Source organism: Rhinolophus ferrumequinum, chromosome X (genome assembly GCF_004115265.2).
Source record: "Rhinolophus ferrumequinum isolate MPI-CBG mRhiFer1 chromosome X, mRhiFer1_v1.p, whole genome shotgun sequence".
Classification (NCBI taxonomy): domain Eukaryota; kingdom Metazoa; phylum Chordata; class Mammalia; order Chiroptera; family Rhinolophidae; genus Rhinolophus; species Rhinolophus ferrumequinum.
Window position 1 is genome coordinate 54,145,973 of NC_046284.1, and position 22,323 is coordinate 54,168,295.

Below are 22,323 nucleotides of genomic sequence, written 5' to 3' on the forward strand. Positions count from 1 at the left end.
CTTTTGACTTTCACTCCCTTCTAATTCTTACTCTCAGATGGCATTCCCTGGGTATGTGATGTTACTACTAGGAAGATGTGACCTATTTCCTTTCAAATTATTTTGTCTTTTGAAAGACTTCTAGTATTTTCAAGGGTAAATACGGGTCAGAATTTGAGTAATGTTTATTCATCAAACATTTGCTGAGTAACTATTATGTGCAGAGTCTTATTTTAGGTGTGTTGAAACTAATCTGTCCCTCTATTGGCCACCAGACTAATAATAGAAACATTTATATTTATAATAGCATTGCAAACAGGTACCCCTAATTTATTGTCCCACAAAAGTTGATTTACAAGTCTTTTGTTTCCCAAGAGGTACACTGGTAATAAACCAAGTGAAATCAGCATTTTTTTTTTTTTATGCCTGGCATAAATTGTTATTTGTTTTGGGTAAGTGGCCATTTACCAGGATGTTTTACAATTTGCAGCATTGTGCTCACTTGGTCTTAAACTGCCTCACACAAATCCATTCATTAAGCCACTAAATGTCCTTATAGGATCAGAGTAAGCGGTCCTTAGTTTGTCAGATGGGTAAACTGATCTTGAAAAAAGTAAACTATTGCAAGGTTTGGGAGAGAGGGATTACACCCCTTTCTTTTTCTTTCAAGAATACATGACTCTCATACTCACACTACCAGTCCCTTACATTTCTAGTAACCAATCCTTCACTATTTTATTATTTCTCTCCTTTCTACTTAAAAGTCAAAAGCCCTGAGGTGGTTTATAGTATTCAGATGCATATAAAATAGGATAATCAAATTTAAAAAAGGCAGATCCAAAACCAATTAGGAGAAACTACATAGAGATCCCTGGCATCCAACTCACTGCAATTAAACATTATATTTACCTTGAAAGCTTTTGAGAAGGCATGACAAAATGGTAAGTGTACCAGGGCATATAGTCTCATTTTTCAATAAAGAAAGGATACATACTTGAGAGGATAATTTTTTTCCTGTTCCTGAATTTTAGGAGAAATGAGCATAGTAGATATCTGAACATAGTTTATGGAAGATATAGAAGTAGTCTTTAAATATACATTTCCTATACCGATCCTATAAAAAGACTATGGACATAATATTTAATTGTAACTCAATGGAAACATTACCATATGTAATAATGATTATACTAAACAATAATTATTTATTGAGCATTTGTGTATACCTGGTACTTCATGAATAGTATCTCATCAATTCCTTAAAATGGCCTTGTGAAGGAGGTTTTACCAAATGCATTTTACAAACAAGGAAATCGAGGCTCAAAGACATTAGATAATCAGGCCCAGGGTCCCCTTGATGAAGTGGTAGACTATGGATTATCACTTATTCTAATGACTTCTCAAGTTCAGTGCTCTTTTCACTACTGGAAATCTAACATGTCACAGGAATAGATTTTAAAGGACCTAGAGCAGTGGTTCCCAACTGGGGGTCATTTGGCAGTGTCTGGAGATATTTTTGGTTATAATTTCTGGGAGGGGGCACTACTGGCATCTAGTGGGTAGAGGCCAGTGATGCTGCAAAACATGCTGCAATGCACAGGACAGCCCTCCACAGCAAATAATTATGCATCCTAAAATGTCACTAGTGCCAAGGTTGAGAAACTTTGCTCAAAGGGATGGTGAATTACCTTGTCCTTAGACTATCTCCCTCACCATCATATACCTTAACTAAGTTTTGGCAACTACTGAAATGCAGTCAATTCAGGGTTGAATTCTCTGGCTTAAAGTAACTGTTTTGTGTTGTGGATTAAAGAAATTTTCATATGCTTCAGATACCATTGATGAAGGTTGAAAAGTTAATATTTGTTGTAAAAATGCAGAAGCCAGTAATATCATCCACACAGGCCATTTCCTTTCTCCCGTGGTACAGAAGTACATGTGGGCAGGACCAAAATTTTTTCTTATAAAACAAACTTTGAATCTGTTCAAGCTGTGTGGTTAGTTTTCATAGGAGGCCCCAAAATCTGTGCTGTAAAGCTAGAAATGGTGACCAACTTTAAAGCGTGCATTTCCACTTGGTCTTCTTGATCATAGACAGAGTTATAGGATGATTGGAAATACAACTGCATCCTGGTGGGTCCACAGGCCTGAGTAGCTGCATGACATAATTTGGAGGAGCTGAGCGAATTGCACTATTGAGTGGTTTTAGTTTTAATACAGTTGATGCTCAGTTATCCTTTCTGAAAATAATTAACAAAAGGGTCAATGCTTCAACTGTCTGCTGCTCTTCATTTTCTTATAATTATGGCTTTCCAGTTACTACCCTTTTGATCCTTTAGTTTTCATATTCAGGGCAGCAAGCATTCTACATCTAGGTTGGTCATATGTTAAAAATCTGCTGTGATTCCTTTTGACCAAGTGTAGAGAATGACATTGTATCCATTGTGTCCGCAGCATAACTCTTCATCATATGTTCTGAATATTCTTATCAGAGCCTCAGAGAGCTAGGCTTGTGGATGTTCAAGGTTGAGTAGATAAAGCAAGTTTGCAGTGTCATCTCCACAGGGCTCCCTTTTCAGAGGTATGATAGCGCTGTTGGGACTTGTCCTAATTCACAAGCGTGCCACTCTCCCTTGTTGAGACAACAACACGTTTTCTTGAATTTGCCCTTGCTGCTTCCTCACTGACTAGGGAATGGACTCACCATTCACTAGGTGTTTCAAATGCATAATTCATCATCCATGGTGTAGCACAGCTACAAATTCTGTCAGGAAGTATTAGAAATAGCAGGTGGGGCCTCTATGGATAAAAACTTATGTATTATTGTCTAGTTCATGAGAATGGTGTGGGGTTTTTGGGTAGTATGCTTATTTCATTGTATGGTGGATTGATTTAACAAGCGCATTGATTACCTACAAACGCTTGAACTCTTGAAAGTTTCCATATTCTTGGAATAATTACACCCACAGTTTTTTTTAGAGTCCACTTTCTGCTTTTCCCTGTTGTCTTATCTCCCAATCACCAATCCTCTTCTCAGCTCCTGCCTCTCCTCTTCTTCAAATCTGTCTTGCTGCCTTTCTCAGTTAAAACTGACCCGAGTTCTCTGATCCTGATAATCGTTTCCATTTTAATTGTATTACCTCAATTGCTGCCACTTTCCTTTTTTACAGTTGACTAGTAGGTATCTTTGGAGAGGCAGTATACGTAGTGGTTAAGTGTAAAGGCTCTGGAGATAGACCACCTGGGTTTGATCATAGATATGCTACATTTTTACAGGCTGTGTGTGAGACCTTGAGCAAGTTATTTAACTTTCATGTGCCTCTGTTGTTTTTTTATCTGTAAATGGGAATATCTATGAATATGTTTTCTCTTATATATCTATTAATATACCTTTCTCTTATAGAGCTGTGATGATTAAAAAAGTTAATTAATGTCAAGCACTTAGAACAGTGTCTCATGCACGGTAATCCCTCAGTTAACATCAGCTATTATTATTTTACTTTGATTATATAAGTGAAAAAAATACCTTCTGAAATGATTATATGCTTTGCAGGTGGTTGTTTCAGATTTGCGGCTTCTTCCGTCTTGCCTGTAGTAATGCAATGAAGATAAGTGAATGAAAGTATTAGCCACATCAGCATCCAAGACTGGGAACCTCCCTGCAATGTTAAGTTCCATTATCTTTAAACAGAAATTTCTCTTCCTCCTACCTTGTTGAGCAATCCAGTCACTGTTGGCCTCACCACAGAGCTGACATCATCCTAGCTCTGAAAGATTTTTAAAATCATGTCTATCACAGTTGTAAATTATCATTCTTTCTTTAACCCAGCAGCTCCACCTTCAAGGACTTAGAGGGCAACAGCCTGAAGGATAGTGGGCATGAGGAGAGCGACCAGACTGACAGTGAGCACGATGTCCAGCGGAGCCTGTATTGTGATACTGCTGTCAACGATGTGCTGAACACCAGTGTGACCTCCATGGGATCTCAGATGCCTGACCATGGTAAGGGCTGGTTGGATGTAAGTTGCAACCATAGATTCCAAAGAAACCGGAATGTTTGGAGGCACACTGTACTACTTTATTATACTGAGTGTGCTGTCAGGGTGTGCACTGTACTCACACCTCAGCAGCTTACAGGGTTTTGAGCTATCCTGATACCTGACCGGATTCTTCTTTACCTTTCCTGGGTGGATCCCCTAGGATTGTATAATGTCCAGGCATTTTAAAAGCTGACTATATATACCTATTGTGTACATTCTCTTCAATAATAACTGCACTGAGCACATAGGAAATGAGCAGATGCTTTCTCACCAGGAATAAATACCTCTTTTTGTACATGAATTCAACTGAACAATCGAGTTGCATAGAACACCACACTAATGAGGTCAAAGGGATGGATTTTATTTCCATATCAGTCTGGTTAACTTTACCCAGAGAGAGACTCTGTTCTCTGACCACAGACTGCATACTCTTTACTGAAGAGAGAAAGTACCAGACTTCCCATTCTTCTATGGGACTGCTGTGCCAAATCTCTTTAATTACCACACAGATGCACACCATTGGTCGTAGGAGAGACCGGGATAAGAAAACGTGGCTGACTCAGTATAACATTCTGTGCATGTGAAAACCACTTCAAAGTACATACGTGTCAGGAGTAGTGGCATCCTCATGTATGAAGAAGCGTCTATTTTTGTGAACTCAACCACACATGCTTTAGCTATTGTGGCTAAAGAGAAGCTATTTAAAACTGTGTTAGGCATAAACCAGGGTATAAAAACATTAGCAGAGTTCAATTAAGGCAGAATGTTCAGATGGACTTGGCCACAAATGTAATTTTCAATGTTTTACTGATGCAAACATGCTAGGTGAACAGCTCGTCTTTTTCAATTAAGAACTATGAATTCAGCTTGGTGTTTAGGCTCAGTGAAGCTTCAGAATGCTTGTCTATGTCTTGAGAAAAGCTAGATGCAAGCTCAGCTGGAAGCCCCATGCTAAGACTTAAAGATGAGAAAATAAAATATGGTGATTATGTGCTGGTCTTCAGCTGTTTCATTTCACTGTAAACATCATTAAATGCTTTTGTTTTGGTCTTGTAAATGAATCCAAAGAGGGGAAAAATGCATGATCCACAAAACAAAATGTTTTCCATGGAAAAAAAATTAGTCACTGTAGATTCTATTAAATTGTCTAATATATTCCCTCCCCAGTAGACTGAAGTGTCAAAGTCTATTTTATAGGGAGGCTACTACTGATTGTGCACTGCTGCCTACCCTAATTGGTGAGTGGTGACATCTGCAGAGATAATACACTTTCTAGGCAAACTTACTAAGACTAAAGATGAAAAAATTAAACATTTATATAACTGAAAAAGAGACTATTTAATTCTCAGTGGATTAGTAGAGTGTCACAGGACACAGACTGATATGTATCATTTACTAATCTTGTGTCTCAAAGAAATGCTATTTCATTTATATCAGAAAGGGCTTTAGTTAGATGCTCTCTAAAATGAAATTATTTTAGGAAAGGAAATAATCATAATTGATTCTCACTTTATGCCTGGCTAGAACAACATCTGTTTCAATTTCTTGTCACATTTTTCTAGGAAGACAAAATCAGTGGACTGTAGCTAGTTTTTCTGAGGGAGTGTTCCTTACAAATGGGATATATCGTGTGTGTATCTGTATTATGTAGATTGTATAATAATGAGAGTATTCTAAAGCAAATGTGTGGCATTATCCCAAGACTCTCCTACATATAAGGTGATGATTACACACACACACACACACACGCGCGCACACGCACATGCACACACACACCCCACACACACCCACACCTTTTGCCATTCCACTTTGGCAACACTTTCACATTTTGTTTAATATTCAGTTTTCATGTATATCTCTTCATTGTTTCCATTATTCCAGCAGTGGCTAAATCTTGAACTAATGGTTGGGTTTGTTTTTTTCAATTTGGGTGAGTCATTAAAGTTCAGGTATGAAGGGAATTCAGGTCCTGTTTACATCTCAGGCTCTTCCTTATGAGATCCCAGTAATTCTGAGCTTTCCATAATGATACTTAATTGTTGTATACCAAATAAACTGTAGGCTAGCTACCCAGACTGTATCACCAGTTCTCTAGGGTTGATTATTGCTACCTCAAACAACAGCAACGATTTCAACAATTGATATTTTATATCACTTTACTATCTCAAACCTAATAATAAATGTTTTTCCTTTTATCCTAAGGCACAGTTGTTGAAAGCACTCAGTTAATTTACCATGCATGCCTGTTCTTGTAACTATTCTAACTAGAAGGGTTCCAGTTAGATTCGTTCCAGGGCAATATGGTATTGTTACTTCTGAGGACTACCAATGTAGAAAATTAAGGAGGGAAAATGAAATCTCCTTGAAGAAACGACAACAAAAACGAAATCTCCTCTGGACTCAGACAGGTACTGAAAGTCTCAAAGATTCTTAGAGGGAAAAAAGTCATCCCAGGTCTCTTCGGTTCATTGATACTGTGATGGGCGTCTCAAACCCAAGTGCCCTGAAATCCTGAGGGTTCCAAAGCTGAACTACTCTTGAGGTTTGAGTGGATGTCTCTGGAGAAGAGCAAGGATTACAATGACCTTTTCAGATTAACTCTGATCCTGATAATATTTCTTCTGGTTCTGTTAGAATCACTCCAAAGATGGGCTAAAGATACCCAATAGAGTATACCTTACATCTTTGTTTTGGGGAGTTTGGCTCACTTTGTATTTCATGTCTGTAAGCTCTCTCTGTGATGTTTCTAATTTGGATATTAGCACAGCATTTTTCTTTGCATATATGTGGTCACGTGATTGATGGGGAATCTTAGGATTTTCAAAATAAAGATAATTTTATGCATCTGTTAATTTTTCCTTGAGCAGGAATAACTTGTTCAATGAGCTAATATTGTGTTGCCAGTGTTTGAAGAAAAAGTAAAAACTATATCTGCTCTCACTTTTTGAGACACCTGGGCCCTGTGCTTCTTCCCACTGCCAAAAGTTTCTTTAGGCTTTGTTCTTATAACTTGACTATAGCAGAAGAATACTCAGCATGAATGTCAAGGTTGCTTTGTGACTCTCAGATTTCAAGGCTTAAATCCCTTAATTTTCAGTAACTCTTCCCTGAGAACATTGCTAGGGATGGGAACACAGAATCGCCAAGGAAGGAGGATGTCTTAGAAGGCTTTTGCACTCAAATGGTAAAAATTAGAGGTTTAGCCACTTGACTTTGGATTGTGTTTTGATTGCCCCAACCAAACACATTCGTGAACTGGATCAGGATGGAGATAAGAGGGAATGACAGGAATCTCTGCCTTCTGGATTATTATCAATCCTGGTGTTACTCTCTACATGCCTAAAACCAGGTCAGTGGGTTGATGAACTGGCTGAGCTGAATTTCCTCATTGTCAAGTGACTGAATTAACAGATTCATTTATCATCTGCAATACCCTTGTATTAATATGTCTCAGCCTGTCCCCAGTACTGTATGTAGCTCTTGTTCCCAGAAGAGAATGTGATGGAAAATTCTTTATCCTGTACTTCCTACTGGCAAATAGCACTTTTTGGAATGCTATTTCTCTGTAGCTGTTAGAGTGCCTTGAGAACAAGTAAGTGTTGTCACTCAGCAGATTTTACCACCTGGTGTGGTTTCTGAGGTGATTTGGTGCTGAGTTTGGGAGTCACACTCAAATCTTTTAACCAGTGCATTGCTTCCCTGAATTCAGGTTATTTGGTGAAATTATCCCTTTCTGCCAGGGACAAGAATTTCGTCTCATGCAATTTCTGCAGACAGTCTCTAAGAAGAGTAACAAGTAGGGTGGTCAAAAGTGCCAGAGGCTCATGGGTTTGTTGCACAATTGAAGGTATGAAGGGGCTTGAATTTCTTCCTATCGAGGTTATTTCTGGGTTGAGTAGTGCTGTGGTTAATAGGCTCCTGTCTCCTCCTTACTTCTTTGCGTGGCCATTTGTGATGACGTGGATATTCCCTTTATGCTTACTTAATTACGTAGTCCTGGTATGAAATTGGGGTTTATGGCGGTCATGTCCTAGAACTGTACATACTAGTCCCAAGCCCAACTAATTTGTTTCAAATCACACTCAGTCTCTCCTCCCTTATAATTTGAATTATCGATTATAAATTCATCAGCTAAAAAGATGACTCTAATTGCTCTAATATGAACCTAATTTGGAGTTCACTACAACGCTGAATCGTTTTCCCTCCCATGCTAATTGATACCACATGGAAGCAACATACAGAAATTTGCAATAACGTCTCTTTGTTTTTCACATCCAAATGCACCCAAATGCAATATAATGATTGCTTTATTTCCGGAAGTGTAGGTTCTTCTGTGTTTTACTAACCTTGTTTGTTTGCTAGTTTTATCATCTGAATATCATTTCACATGTTTGTTTTTTTTGTGTGTGTGTGTGTGTGTGTAAAACATGGATTTGAAGAACTTGATCTGTGTGCAATGCAACTGCTGATACATGAAAATGTTCTGTAGGCTGCATACTATGCAAATTCTAGTTTCAATCACAGGTGTATTAAGATGTTTACACTTTCACCACTGTACCAACAATGTGTAATTTCATTTCCTCTAGCCTTTTAATGGAATTATAATTCGGTGGCTGAACATTCCTTCCTTATCCTTTTACCTATTCCCCTGACTCACCCCTCACCTCACTAAATTTCCAAACACTCATTTCAATTAGTCTCTTGGCAAAATAGGGAGTTCTCAATGGAGAAGATTTTGTGACATTACAAAGCAGTGTGCTGCTGGGCTCCAGAAATGGTAGCACCGACCAGATGTTCATAAGGTAATTGAAAATTCCATTTTATCAGAATAGCATTTGCTGTCAAAAAGTTTTATCTTTACTTCGACAAAGAGGTTGATTAGATCCCACTGGACTCGAATTAGCATCTTTGAGGCTAGATATACTGTTTTGCAATTCATGTGGTTATTTCTCCCCTGGTTTTGTTCATACAGAATCTTTTTAAATGTTTCAGCCTCTTGAAAATATACCAGGTGAAATGTTTAAACACTTGAACACAGGAATGTATATGTATACAGTGTATCTATATGTGTGACTTTCACCTTTTTTTCATCTTGCCTCAGGTATACAGTATTCTAATACCAGACAGGAACAATATATATATATATATATATATATATATATATATATATATATATATATATATATATTATATATCATTATTATATATATTATATTACATATATAATTCATTTATTCAAAGATATTTCTGAGTGCCCACTATGTGTCTGGCGTTGGGAATTGAATGTGTCAACTACTGCTCCTGTTAACTATGAATGTTATTATCTTTTTAGCTTTGCTTATCTGGCGTTTACTGAGATGACTAAGGTCAGCTCAATGATGAAATGAATAATTCTTTCTGATTTTAGATATCATTATAAGAATAGAGCTAGTCTAGTCTAGGACTAGTAAAAACCTAATTAGTATTGTGTCGACAAAGCAAAAGAAACAATAAGACCGTTAAAATCAAGATCTTATTTTTAATAAGGGTATCATGAAAGATTCTTCCTTGATGTTCTAATTTGAATAATGTCACAATGCTAAACTTTTTTATTTTAATTTATCTGCTCTGAAGTTGAAGTCCCTGCTCACTTTTAGTTAATGTCACCGTAAGATAGTAAGTTTAGTCTCTGACATGCCCAGTTACTTGCTGTTTTAGAGGCACTCAGTGGTACTCAATGCCCAGTCTCTCTTTTCCTCTGACGTCCAGGAACTTTATCCATTCTCATTCTCAGTAATGACTGGGCAGGCGGGAAGAGAGGTGACAGGTGGATCCTTTTGTTTATTTCAACTACATTGCTGAACCAGATAATTGGGCTCCTTCCAAAACATGATTTACATTTTATTGGCAAGACAGTTGCTGGAATAAAAAGTCGTCCTTAACTAATGGAAACATCCATGTTGTTAGCAGTTGTTTGCTAGCATTATTTTGCCATGGACCTTCAATGAGAGAAATTTTTTTAGGAAAGTTCTGTTCATCTGCTTTGAAGCAGAAACGCTATTCCTCTCTTTTAAATAAAAATGTTTTCTTAATCCACTTGCAACTTTTAGTTGTCTCATAGTCAATGTCTATTTTAAAATTTATTATTATTAATAATTATCTGTGGTAAGAGATTCATTATTCATCAAGAGAATAAATGCCAGTGGCTTTCTTAACTAGTTGATACTAAGAATTTCTATATTTCTAAGCACTTGGAAAGCATTGGAAGATGGAGGCTATATAAAGGGAGCACACTGAACAATTAAGAATTTCATTCTGTAGGAGTTTATGGCCCAATAACATAAATGGTCCAGTATGGAATAGACTGCATAGGATCAGTGAAGAAATTAAGATTATTTGAGCTGGAAAGCAAAATGAATTTCAAAGGACACTTTGGTGTAATGGGATCCCTTTGGAGGAATAGTGGAAGCCAGGCCCCGATGTAGTATTCTAGATAAAGTTATGCTCTAGTTGGGTGATTTGCTAGGTGAATGTTTTCCAATTGCTTCATCATAAAGCATGTTCTCTAGGCCATGATAAGCAGGGGTACTGCCAATAGGATAATAGAAGAGAAGCAAATCGAGTTGTTTTATAGGGCTAGATCATATGGGTTGTTTTGTATACTCAAAAAGTCCATTGAACTACGGAGATCATTTTAGTCTTTGTGTTTTTCAATCTATTTAACATTAGTTCTATCCTATCATAAGATGGTTAAGAACTATAAATAAACTCTAGCAGGAGGGGAAAACATGAATCTAAACTTACCACTTAAATATTTATGAAGTATTTTTTTTCATTTCATTTTCCTTTTAACCCCTTTATTATGAAGTAAAGATGGGGAATTAAGCCCAGTCATAATTTAAAAAGCAATTTCAAGAACACCAAAATCTTGTGTTATTTCTTCTTGTTTGAGCAAAAAACTTGTGAGATGGCTTTTCTCTCTTACCACAGGTGCTTTTTGTCATCCAGTGTCAGGTCTTTGCCTTGGTATTTTTGGTCTCTGTCTTCACCAGATGACTCATTGTCTGTTCACTCTGGGCCAAGAAAAGCTAATTTGACACATACACTTTGGAAATATGGCTTTTTGACGTGAAAGTCCTTTTAATTTCTCTTCCTACAAGGCTTACCCCCAATAAAACTCCAGCCATGGAAAAATCACCAAGCACCAGATTGGAAAAGGTTTGAGCTGGCCTTTAAGGCCATCAGAAAAGTTGCTTTTTAGAGGCTTATACACAGCTCAAGGTGGGCAAATAAAACAGATCCTTTTGCAACTGGGCAGAATGAAGCCCCCTAGGACCAATTATTCTGCCCTGTATAGAGAATATAAAGCAGTTCCCCATGGCTTAGATTAAAAATATTATCAATGAGATACCAGTCTCTAGAATTGTTTTGGAGCACATCCTTTGTGGTTGGACATTTGTGTGCAGGTGACAAAGTCAGAAGGGTGTCGTGGGATTTTTAGATTTAACGGTGAACACTGGACTTCACTCCAAAATGTGCAGGTCAAGCTCTACTGCGTAGTTAGAGAAATATGTGAGATGGTGTGTAGCAGAGGTGATTTGAAAGGTACTGAATCCAGAAGGGACCAAAGGAGTTTATCAGAAAATGAACTCTTTGTGGCTGAATTCATTCAGTTTTGTCTCATTGAGGTGGCCGCATGAGAGACTTTTTGCCTTTTGAGGGCTCCTGGTAATCAGAAATAGTGCTTCTACTCCATTATTCTTCACAATAGTATAGACAACAAACTTGCGAGCTGTTAAATCTGAAATAATAGATGACACCATCTTATTGTTAGTTCTTTTTAACCTTAGTAATACCCACTTTAATGGCAAATGAGACTCTTTAGGTTCCTGTCTTAGTTTAGGAGGAAGATTTTCAATTTGACAGAAGTTAGAACCTTAAAAACATGTTCATCTTCCCTTTCTCCAGTTAGCTAAGCCTATGTTCTTTCTAATGCATGGTCTAGTACCTAGACTGTAAGTCAGGCAGGAGTGCAACTGTAGTCTGCTTTAAAATAAGCATAACTTACTATGTTTCTTCCATTTTAAATAGATATCTGTAAACAAACACTGCTGTAATCACCTGCAGAAACTTGGTACTTTTAGTTAATTGCAGCAAGGCAGCTTCCCAGCCATGAGTTTGCAAATCCAAATCCAGCCCATTTTCCAATTTCTATATGGTCACTTTCTCCACCTCTAAGTTCATATAGTCTCTTCTTTCTATCCTTAGTTTGGATAAAAATAGATGTTTGACAACTTGCTTTCTTCACTCCTCTTTCACCCTGTATGGAATTTCCAACTTGTATGAACAATAGAATCTTTTCCTTTTAATACATGGAAAAGAAGAACATTATAGGTTGCAAGATATTTAGGCTGGTCAAACTGTTCCAAGGCTTCACCACCTACCGTTTTTAATCATTAATGAGGCTGTCAGTTGCGCTAATCTGGGAGATGAACCAAAACAATGGTTTTGATTTTAATTTAATTAAAAAACCAGCTTATTAACAAAAATGCCTCCAGCTTGTAAGAGGTTGTCCAGTGTTGATAAACCAAAGCAAGTCAGTTGCAGAAGCTGAACCATCATTCACATGCAAACAGGAACTATTTTAAACTTGGGGAATTATTATTTCTTTTTATTTTGGAAACAAGTTTTTAAATTATTTTTAACTGACTTTTTCTTGTAACATTTTTTTAAAATTAAATTTATTGGGGTGACAATGGTTAGTAAAATTACATAGATTTCAAGTATATTATATAATACATTATCAAGCAATTATATAATACATTATCTATACATCCCATTGTGTGTTCACCACCCAGAGTCAGTTCTCCTTCCATCACCATATATTTGATCCCCCTTACCCTCATCTCCCACCCCTGACCCCCCATACCCTCTGGTAACCACTAAACTATTGTCTGTGTCTATGAGTGTTTGTTTCTTCATTTGTTTGTCTTGGAACTATTATTATTATCATCACTACCTAGAAAATTTAGTGCTTTTAATTCAAGGAACCATTTTATTCCAGAGACATGCTTCATATAAATATCTGTTCCATTTTTTTTTTTTTTGCAAGAAAAACTGATGCACCAAGGGTTTAAAGACTATTCATGTTAGAACACAAATGATGGTAAAGTCCAGAGTGAAGCCCAAAGTGCAAATTCTTTTGCTTGACCCACTGCCCATGAAACTGTTTGTACATTTTAGAAGTTAAGTGATTATCCATAAGTACCCCATTAAGGTTGTTTTTTCTTACACTGGATGATTTTGCTTAGTGGCAAAATGAGAATTCAGAAATACAGTGTTTATGCACAAAGTGGATTTTAAAGACCTGGAGTCAGACCTTGTTTGCACCAACTGTCAACTTAGAAGTTTTCATTATGCCTCTCGGAGCTTTACCAAACACTTTCAGATTTATAATTGATGTCAACTGAAGTTGAAGGCAAAGAAAACCTTCCTTCTTTGACTGAAGAAACCATTACCTAACTGTTAGACCCTAGTTAGCTATAAGGTAGGTGTATCGAATCACACTAGCCTGCCAAAACAGCAACTGAGCTCTCCTGCATTCAGCTTCTAATCAATCTATGCTATGCAGCTAATGAGTCTGCAAGCAGACAGAGCTGCTGGAGCTGGCACCAGGAAACCACCATTCCAAACTAACCACCTCTTGTTAACCTTTTGGTGTTTCCTTTGTGACGCTAATTAGAGACCCATAAAAACTACTTGCTTTGGATCTTTGGTTTAAAATACAATTTTCAAAGAAACACAATCCACTTTTAAGGCTTCTGTTAGTGTGGTATTTCCCTTCGTGAAGGAAAATGACTGACTTGGCATTTAAGTAAAGTTTGTGTGATTAATTTGTAATATTCCGGTAGTTAAAATGCCAGAAAAAGTTGTTTCTGTAGTTTGTATAATTTACAATGCTCTCCAGATTCCGGTGGTACTGAAGTGGGCAGCAGATGTTTCTCCAATATTATATGTTGATGGTCTGAAGGTACCCATTCTCAGGCTGAAGCCTTGTCTGCCAGACTGCCTGTCTGCCTTCTGCTTTGGACTAAATTCCTCTTGATTGCCTGAGGGGATTAGAGATGTGTTTTGCTTCCTTTCAGCAGGATGATGACCCAAGGAATGAGCGTTGTACTGTTGGGATAGGGGAAGTCCTCAATAGTTAAGAGTTGTTTAGCTCAAAATGATAGGTTATCAAATGGTCCCATCCAACATTCAAACTTATGAAGGTGATGGAGCAGCATTCCTTGGTGCTCTAGTCCTCCATCCTACTCCCTCTTTGATAATTTCCATACCTAGAAGTGTGTTTTTAAGTAAAGAGCGTTATGATATAAGTGTTGAAAGCATGTTGGACCCATGTCTTCATCCTGTGCTTTTGTTTGTCCATCTACAGCACCTTTAAGTGCCTCTTTTCTCTCTCATTTGTCCTAAATAAAAATTACCTAAAATAAATGACTTACATGATCCTAGAGGACAGAATGTTTAGATGAGGAATTGGCTGTCTATTAAATAAGTGAGATTTGCAAAGTTAGACATTGTTTTATTTGATTTAGAAAAGTGGTACTTCTTCCAGAAGCTTAATATTAATCATCTAGGATCCTTTAGAGATCAAAATACCTATACTGGAAATGTATACACAGAACCTAATATTCTAAATGTAGCATTACTGGGAGCCCCTTTGGTATCTTAAGTTTCCACTGTCATCAATATGGAATGTTTAAAATCCTGAAAAATCCCTGAAGTCACTGTGATAGGGAGTTTATACTATATGTCATTTATCCCTTGCAGCAACCCTGAGAGGGAGACAAGCATAGAATTCAAAAAATTAACAGAGGAGTGACAGCCATTTAAACTGAGACTCAAAGTCAGAATCTTAGCTGATTGAGAAAGGTAGAGAAAATTAGAATGAAGAGTTAAGAGATAAATGAAGTAAGACACAAATATCTGTGGTTGAAACTAAGTTTGACAGTGACATTAGGAGCATAACACAGACTTCCTTTAATATGTACTATCTATCTAATCCTCATAGGTCAATCTGAGAATTTTAATTGCCATTAGTCTTCCAGACAAACAGTGTCTCATCAGTTCAGGTTCCACCTAATAAGTGGAAGTCCTATTGAATCAGTACAACTGCTTCGACCCTACTCCATTCTCCTCAAAATTGACATCGCTAGTCAGTCTGTAAATCCAAAAGCAAGCATAGCATCATAGTGACTAAATACAGGTTTTGGAATAAGACAAATCTAAGTATCATGCTAATCTTTGCCACTTAATAGCTGTTGACCTTAGTCAAATTGCTTATTTTTTTGAACCCTCAATATTATTATCTGCCAAATGGAATAAAAATAGAAATTATCAGGGTGCTTGTGAGGTGATCCAGGTAAAGTACTTAGTATACTTCCTCGCACATAGTAAGTGTTCAAAAAAATAGAAAGTGCTGTTATTATTACAGAGATTCAATCAGTGAAATACTCACTTTGCATGATTTCTGCGACCACCCCATCATCCAAAGCCTCTCATCTGTTTGCTGCTGTGAATGATCCTTTTAAGAGAGGGTCAGGCATTTAATTTTACCATTATAGTTCAAACTTCAAGCATCCCTTGAGAAGAAGTGCATTTATTCAAATTCACACTAAGTTGTAAATGGCTGCTATTAGATAGTTTCTCAGTTTGGAATTTAGTGGTGGTGGTGGGGGTGGTGGTTTCCAGAATATTGAACACTAAAGGTTTCAGAGAGGGGAAAATCACAACAGAGGGGTGACAACCTCACAAGTTTGCCCAAAGCTATCAGTGTCCAAAGGCACATTGGATAATTATTTGATCTACTCAGTGTGAAATGTCTGGATGCTGAAAAGCTGGCCTTCACTATCCAATTGTTTCTGAATTAGCCCAGACTCTGGTTTGCGTAATCATAGGATATCCACTAAAGGCTTTTATGGAACTTGGAAGAGAGGTCGATGTAATCTACATTATAACCTGCACATATTCTTGAGCACCTGTGATGAGACAAGCAAAGCTCAAGTTCTTTTCTGGTGACACTGACTCTGCTTTGCTTTCACTATGTAAAAATGTGCATACCCCTATCCCCAGCGTTCCTATTCTTCCCTGCTCTCCCTCTCACTGCTCATAAATGGCTAATGGGTGGCAGATAACATTTTGATTTTTTTTGTTCCTACTTCATGCCCAAACTTTCATTAAAAAATAAATGAAGAGATATATTTTTCATTTCTAGTTTTCCTCTAAAAATGTCACCCTGCAAAGGATCCTTTCTGTTCTTTTTTTTTCTGCCAATGGACTGAAAAATGCCCAACTCCTACCTAAAAGGTCATACCTCCTTGTCGTATGAATGAGCTAACAGCAGGTCCATGGGGACAGTGGTATCTGAGTAATGATGTGAATTTATGTGCCTTTGGATTTATACCTCTTTTTGTAGTGGAAAAAATGAATTTCTTAATGATAGAAAAAAGAATTCCACCGAAGCCCCTTATAAAATCCTCTTTATATAAATGTCAGGAGAGATCCACTCAAATATACAGTTGATAAATGAAATTTCTTTTTTCACTCCTGCTTTGCTTAGAGCTGTTTGTCTTATATTAATGTAAGTCAGGTGGCTTATCTTCACTGGTTACAATGTGTTGAATTTAGCGGGCAGGCTATGGTTTTTTGGTGTTAAATGCTTTGGCTTTTAAGGGACTTTATGATATGTTTGTGTTTGCCAACAAATGGAGATGGAGAAAGAGGGAGAGAGTGAGAGAGAAACACACACAGAGAGAACTGTGTGGAATTAGGGATATGCAAAAAGAACTTATAACGCAGGGATAAGCATTGTGTTTTTGAAAAAGGCAGATTCTGAAACAAAACACTTTAATCTTTTGAACATAATATTCCATGATTGGTGTAACTGGAAGTGTGTTATTTTTGTCTTCCTAAAAATCCAAATCCATGTGCTATGCAAAATACTAAAAAGATAATTATAGTCCTAAAATAATGCCATGTTGCCCTGGAGAAACTGCAAATTATAGTTTTCACTCTATTATATATTCATCATAAAGCCTTAGATAAGACACTAACCTCTCAAAATCTCAATTCATATCCTTGTAGATGGGCTGATGAGCAATGTTGCAATAATGCTGCTTGGATCAATAACCAAAGTGATATTTATATGTGTATAATACCTTTTCATATGATTGTGAATCAGATAGCTAGTTTTTTGTTTGTTTGTTTGTTTTTGTTTGTTTTTTCCTGTGTCCTTCTCCTCCTTGACCTGTTGAACTGAGCACTTTACTCTTACTGTTAGCACAATCTGATTTAGCAGACAGAGAAGTGACCTGAGAGAGTCAGGGACTTTCAGTTCTCATTGTATTCCACAAACCAATAGCTATGTGACTGCATGCTTGTCCTGTCCATCTTTGGGTTTTTCATCTGTAGAATGGAGGATACTGGTAGTACTTACTTTATAGGGTGGTTGTAAGGATTAAATGAAGTAACGCATATAAAACACTTAGAAAAGTGCCTACTCGACAGCAGACACTCAAAAAATGATAGCGGTAAGAAGATGCTGAAAAAAATCATTATCACTCTTGGTTTACTTTCCCTTTTCTTTACTTACCCATATCTCTTTCTCACTTTAAAATCTCTGGCAAAAGTTAAGTCCTATAAGAAGCCTTTTTTGATTAACACTTAGTTTGACCTGATCTCTCCTTTACTTGATACCTCTTCAACACTTACACAGTTTGTATCACATTAATTAGCTTTTGGCCCATTTAAAAAAAATGCACTTGAAACCTATGTAACTTTACTAACCATTGTCACCCCAGTAAACTTTAATTAAAAAAAAGAAAAGGTATAAGGGATGCAAACTTTAGAAGTCCTTAAAAAAATGCAAAATGAGGGGGTTGATGATTGTTAGGACCTTTCAACTTCTTTATCCTGCATTTTGGGTTCTGGACACAATCTTTCCAGATTCCTGAGCACACAGCCATTTGCCAGTGGATCTGTAATGAATGCCATGCCCAAGTTAACAGATGGTATGGTGTGCTTGCTTTGAGGGGTAATTGCTCTTTCATCTTAATTTCCTCCCTTTGGCATTCCTTTCTTGGAAGCTGCTCAATGGCAATGTCATGAAACATGGGGTGAAAAATCAAACTGAAGTAGCAGGTCTCATGTCTACTTCAGAAAAAAAAAATATAGTTAAAAACTAAGGGCCAGTGAAGTTCTACCAAAGAAGTGCCTTTTTGCCCTAGTATAAGGGGCCAAATAAGTCTAAGGGTACAACGGACTTAGATTGTTCATTGCTCTTAAGCAAGGTGGCTATTCCTAGTTGATAACGGTCTCCAGTTTCCCTTGAACAAAGTTAAACACACCTCCTCCTCTTTGGCTAACGTGTGGTACCTCTCACAGTCGGTCTGTTCCTAAAATCTAACACTCTAAGCCTAATCTCATGTCCTTTCTTCTATGGAGTCAGTTGTAAACTGCTAACTTTACTACAGATTTTCCCTCCCCCTTTTCCTCCCTCTCCCCCTTTCTGCACATACTTTTTCCCCTTGATGTTTCTTATTTAGTTCTTCTCCCAAGACTCCCCCTTTTAAGCTCAGCTTGACTGTATCCTCTTTCTTTCTAGGAATGATTTCTATTTCATCATTATATATTTACAAAAAATAGATATTTTTAATAATATTGAGTACAAATTGTTTTTGGTTGTAGTAGTTCAGTGTTTCCTTATGGAAGATTTTTATGGTTTCTTTTTCATTTGGTACAGTTGCCTTCTTTACTATTGTTTCCTTCCTTCCACACAGCTCATAGAACACTCCTATGAATGGACAAGACCCTCAGTGAACAAATGTTGATCAGTCCGTTACTATGAACACTACCCAAAATAGATGCTATCCACCAATGTTTGATGCCCAGGGCAGTTCTCATCTACCCCATTTTATAGATGCCGGAGGTGAAGTGATTTACTCTAAGACAGGGCAAGGATCAGAAGAGAGTTTGTTTCCTGGATTTGTTATGTGACTCCAGGGCATTGTTCTGTTTTTCCATTTGAAATCTCAAAGCCTACTGGACTGGCAGGAAGTTTTCATTCCTGTTATGAAAGGGCTACCTCCTCTAGTTTAGAAAAGATGCTGCTTAGGGAAACTGCAGCAGAATATAGCTGTAATGCCAGAAAGATCAGGGAGTCAGAAACATTACTGTGAGATGGAAGGAAATAACTGGTGTGCCTAACTAGCCCAGGGGGCGTGTTTGATAGTACCCAGGTGTGTCTACAGTGTTGGCATCTGTATAGAAATTGGCCTTTCACTTTGTTGCTTACATTTTACTTTTAGAGTTGGCCTGCTGTGTTATCTGTGTCACCTGCAATTCTGTTGACCGCGACACTTCAATTGAATCACAGCTTGAGTCTTCTTAAGTTTCCTTCCCTCTAACCTTGCTGGTTTCTTGCTCATGTTCGGTTTAAAAGTTTTTCTTTTGAAAAATGCCTGGTGTAATTCAAGTCTTTAGCTTCTGTTTTCCTCATCATTTCTTCTGATCTGGGCTATTTTGGATTAGATGTTTTCATTAAGATAAATGTCAGAAATTTTATCAGATGGCTGCATGCTTTTTGGCTTTTTGTACTGCAAGTTTGTTGAGGCTCAGTCAGTTAAGATTGGCTTTTTCTTTGTGGCACTGTATGAGTATTTTGTTGATGGTCATTCCTCAAAGATGATCTAAAAACATATTTTCCACATTGTTAAAACAACTTGTGATCACTCTTCACTTCCCAATAATTATTGAAGTGTTTACTATTTATTTTCCTTTTTGTTGGAGTTTTTGTTGTACAGGGGGAAAGACCTGATAGAGGCATTTGGACTCAAGTCCTGGACCTGTTACTAACTCCATTTTTTATCTCAAGCAACTTACTACCTTTCTTTGGGCCCTGGTTTCTCATTTGTAAATGAAGAGTTTGGACTGAAATAATTTATAGGGGTTCATTATTGCTGATACTTTATGACTCTGTTGTTCATTTACTATGAAGATTATTGGGAAGTGGAAGGCATTTTGCCTGGAATTTCCTCTGTATTTCTAAAGAGCAAGGCAGGATGGGAAATCTGACTCTTAGCCATGGGGCTTTGGGGTGTAAAAATCCTTCCATTGTGTCAAGGGAAATTAAGGTGAAACATTGGTAGAACTAGCTTGTGTTAAACATTCTGAGTTTCTTCCTCCTCTTTGACTTCTGTTTGCATGTATTTAGCTTAACTTTGCTTTCAAGTGTGTGTATTTTCAAGGAAATGGTACTCCTTTCCTTTTACACCCGATTCATGTTCTTATCATCCTTCTCCTTTACTGAATCATCCATTTCTGAATACTTTGCAATTTTCAATTTAATTAGGTCTTTCCCCTAAATGAAGAACACAGCTGTTCCCTCTCTGATGCTTTGGCAGCTGCCTCTGCCTTTCCCAGAATGGAATGTTTAGCTCTTTCCTTGGATTTCTTAGATGGTCATTCTTTCAGGACTAGTAGCCCATCTCCTGGTAATGGAACTCCCAAATCCCATGGCCAGAGTTGCTCCTATTGCCTTCGGTGCCTTTCAATCTTTTGGGGGCTTAATTCATATGAAATGGGGGATTTAGCAATCGTTCAGAGCTCTACTTGCCTCATCATCTCCAGTGATCCCACTGTTCAGCCTTTTGAGACACTGATTCATCTATGAGGAGAACCTAGCCCAATATTCCTAATGTAGTTTTGATGGAGAAATAGAGGATTAGAAGATACTAAATGTACTTTGTCCCTGAAAGAAATGATCCTCATTTGTCCACTTCACAGATTCTCTAATTCCTGAGAAGCCCTCTTTCTCGTTGGTCTTTCAGTTTTACTTTTAGTTTTTAGTATTTTACTTTTAGTCTTTTAGTTTTACCTATATTTTAGAAAGTGATTGCTGTTTTTCCCTAGGTGCTTTGACTTTATTTGCTCCTCTGGAATTTATGATTACTCACTTCCATTGTTAATTTTGGGATTTGCATGTATCATACCTTGCTCTCATAGCTAAGATAGCAAGTGAGCTTCTCCACTCCACTCCAACTCCCTTCTCACATAATGCGATCAGCCAGAAACCTTCTGTATTGTCGGTTTAGTACTGTCATTCCAAATGTGTGTCGAGCAGCCTGTTTTTTGTTTTCCCACCCCAAGTGCCTCATTCAATTTAATTCCTCATACTTAGCACATTGGGCATCTTGTCAGTATTTCCTTTCTGAGGAATATTTTTAAAATTTGAATGCATTGTGTGTGTGTGTGTGTGTATGTGTTTCTTTAAGTGATGAGATCTACTACAGCAGACAGTCAGAATTAGCTCTGTGCCTAGGAGGAAAGAAAGCACAGAGAGAAAGAGCATTGCTCACATTCTCAGAAGCAGTATGACAGCAAGCGAGCCCTTGGCAAAATTGTGTCTACAGTGCCACTTATATCTACGTGCCTACACTATCCCATCCATTTGGGAGCACATGCATCTAATAGCCTCCTTGGGTTTTCTTAGTTTCCTTCACCATTAGCCCTTCTACTTATGGCCCTGCATTCCCAGGCTTTCTTTGCTTGCAGCAGCCCACAGTTGTGAAGTTTCCTACTTCCAGATATAAACTTATCTGTTCCATGTTCCATTTCCTCAAGGTGTTAATTATTCTAAGGTCCTATGAAACGCACTGTTCTCCCTTTCCAAATAGCATTTGATATCTTAATGTGGTGATAATACAAAGGAATAATTAATGGTGGCAATTGGGTCACCAAGGATGCCTGATGAGGGCGATGTCTTTAACATGGGGTCTTTCCCAGCAGCCCTTCTTTCATACCCCACTAGTAGCTGGCTACATGGTATAAGGATAAGGCCAGCTAGGACTCCATGTATTCCAAAGACTTAGAGCTTCCTGAGGATAACAATACCTAACACGTATTGAGTTTTTCCTTTGTGCCAGGCACTGTTTAGCTTGGTTTATGTGTATTTCCACTTTTAATTATCCCAACAACTTCATGAAGTCAGTGCTATCATTCCCATTTTACAGGTAGAAAAAAGGGGCACGGAGAATAACTTTAAGAAAATTTAATAGTGCTATTAAGCAGTAGAGCTGGGACTTGAACCAGGACGTCTTACTCCAGAGCCCACTGTCCAGAGCTTCTGGGAGAAGGATGGTGCCTTTTTCAAAGGCACACTTCACTGACAGGAGCTGGCTTCAGATGTGATGCAGAGTAGCAAGCTTCTTTTTGGCAAGGAGCAGATTAAGTGTTGAGTTGCTCCAGTAGATCTGACTTATGTATACCTCAT

The 22,323-nt window shown here is 37.6% G+C and overlaps 1 protein-coding gene across 1 annotated transcript in view; it reads left to right on the forward strand.

The window, feature by feature from the left end:
* The window catches only part of PCDH19 (protocadherin 19), a 102,580-nt gene that overhangs the window by 61,007 nt on the left and 19,250 nt on the right, over nucleotides 1-22,323 (forward strand). The window contains 1 exon segment of the mRNA XM_033121349.1: nucleotides 3,809-3,978. Coding sequence (XP_032977240.1) covers nucleotides 3,809-3,978 — 170 coding nt within the window.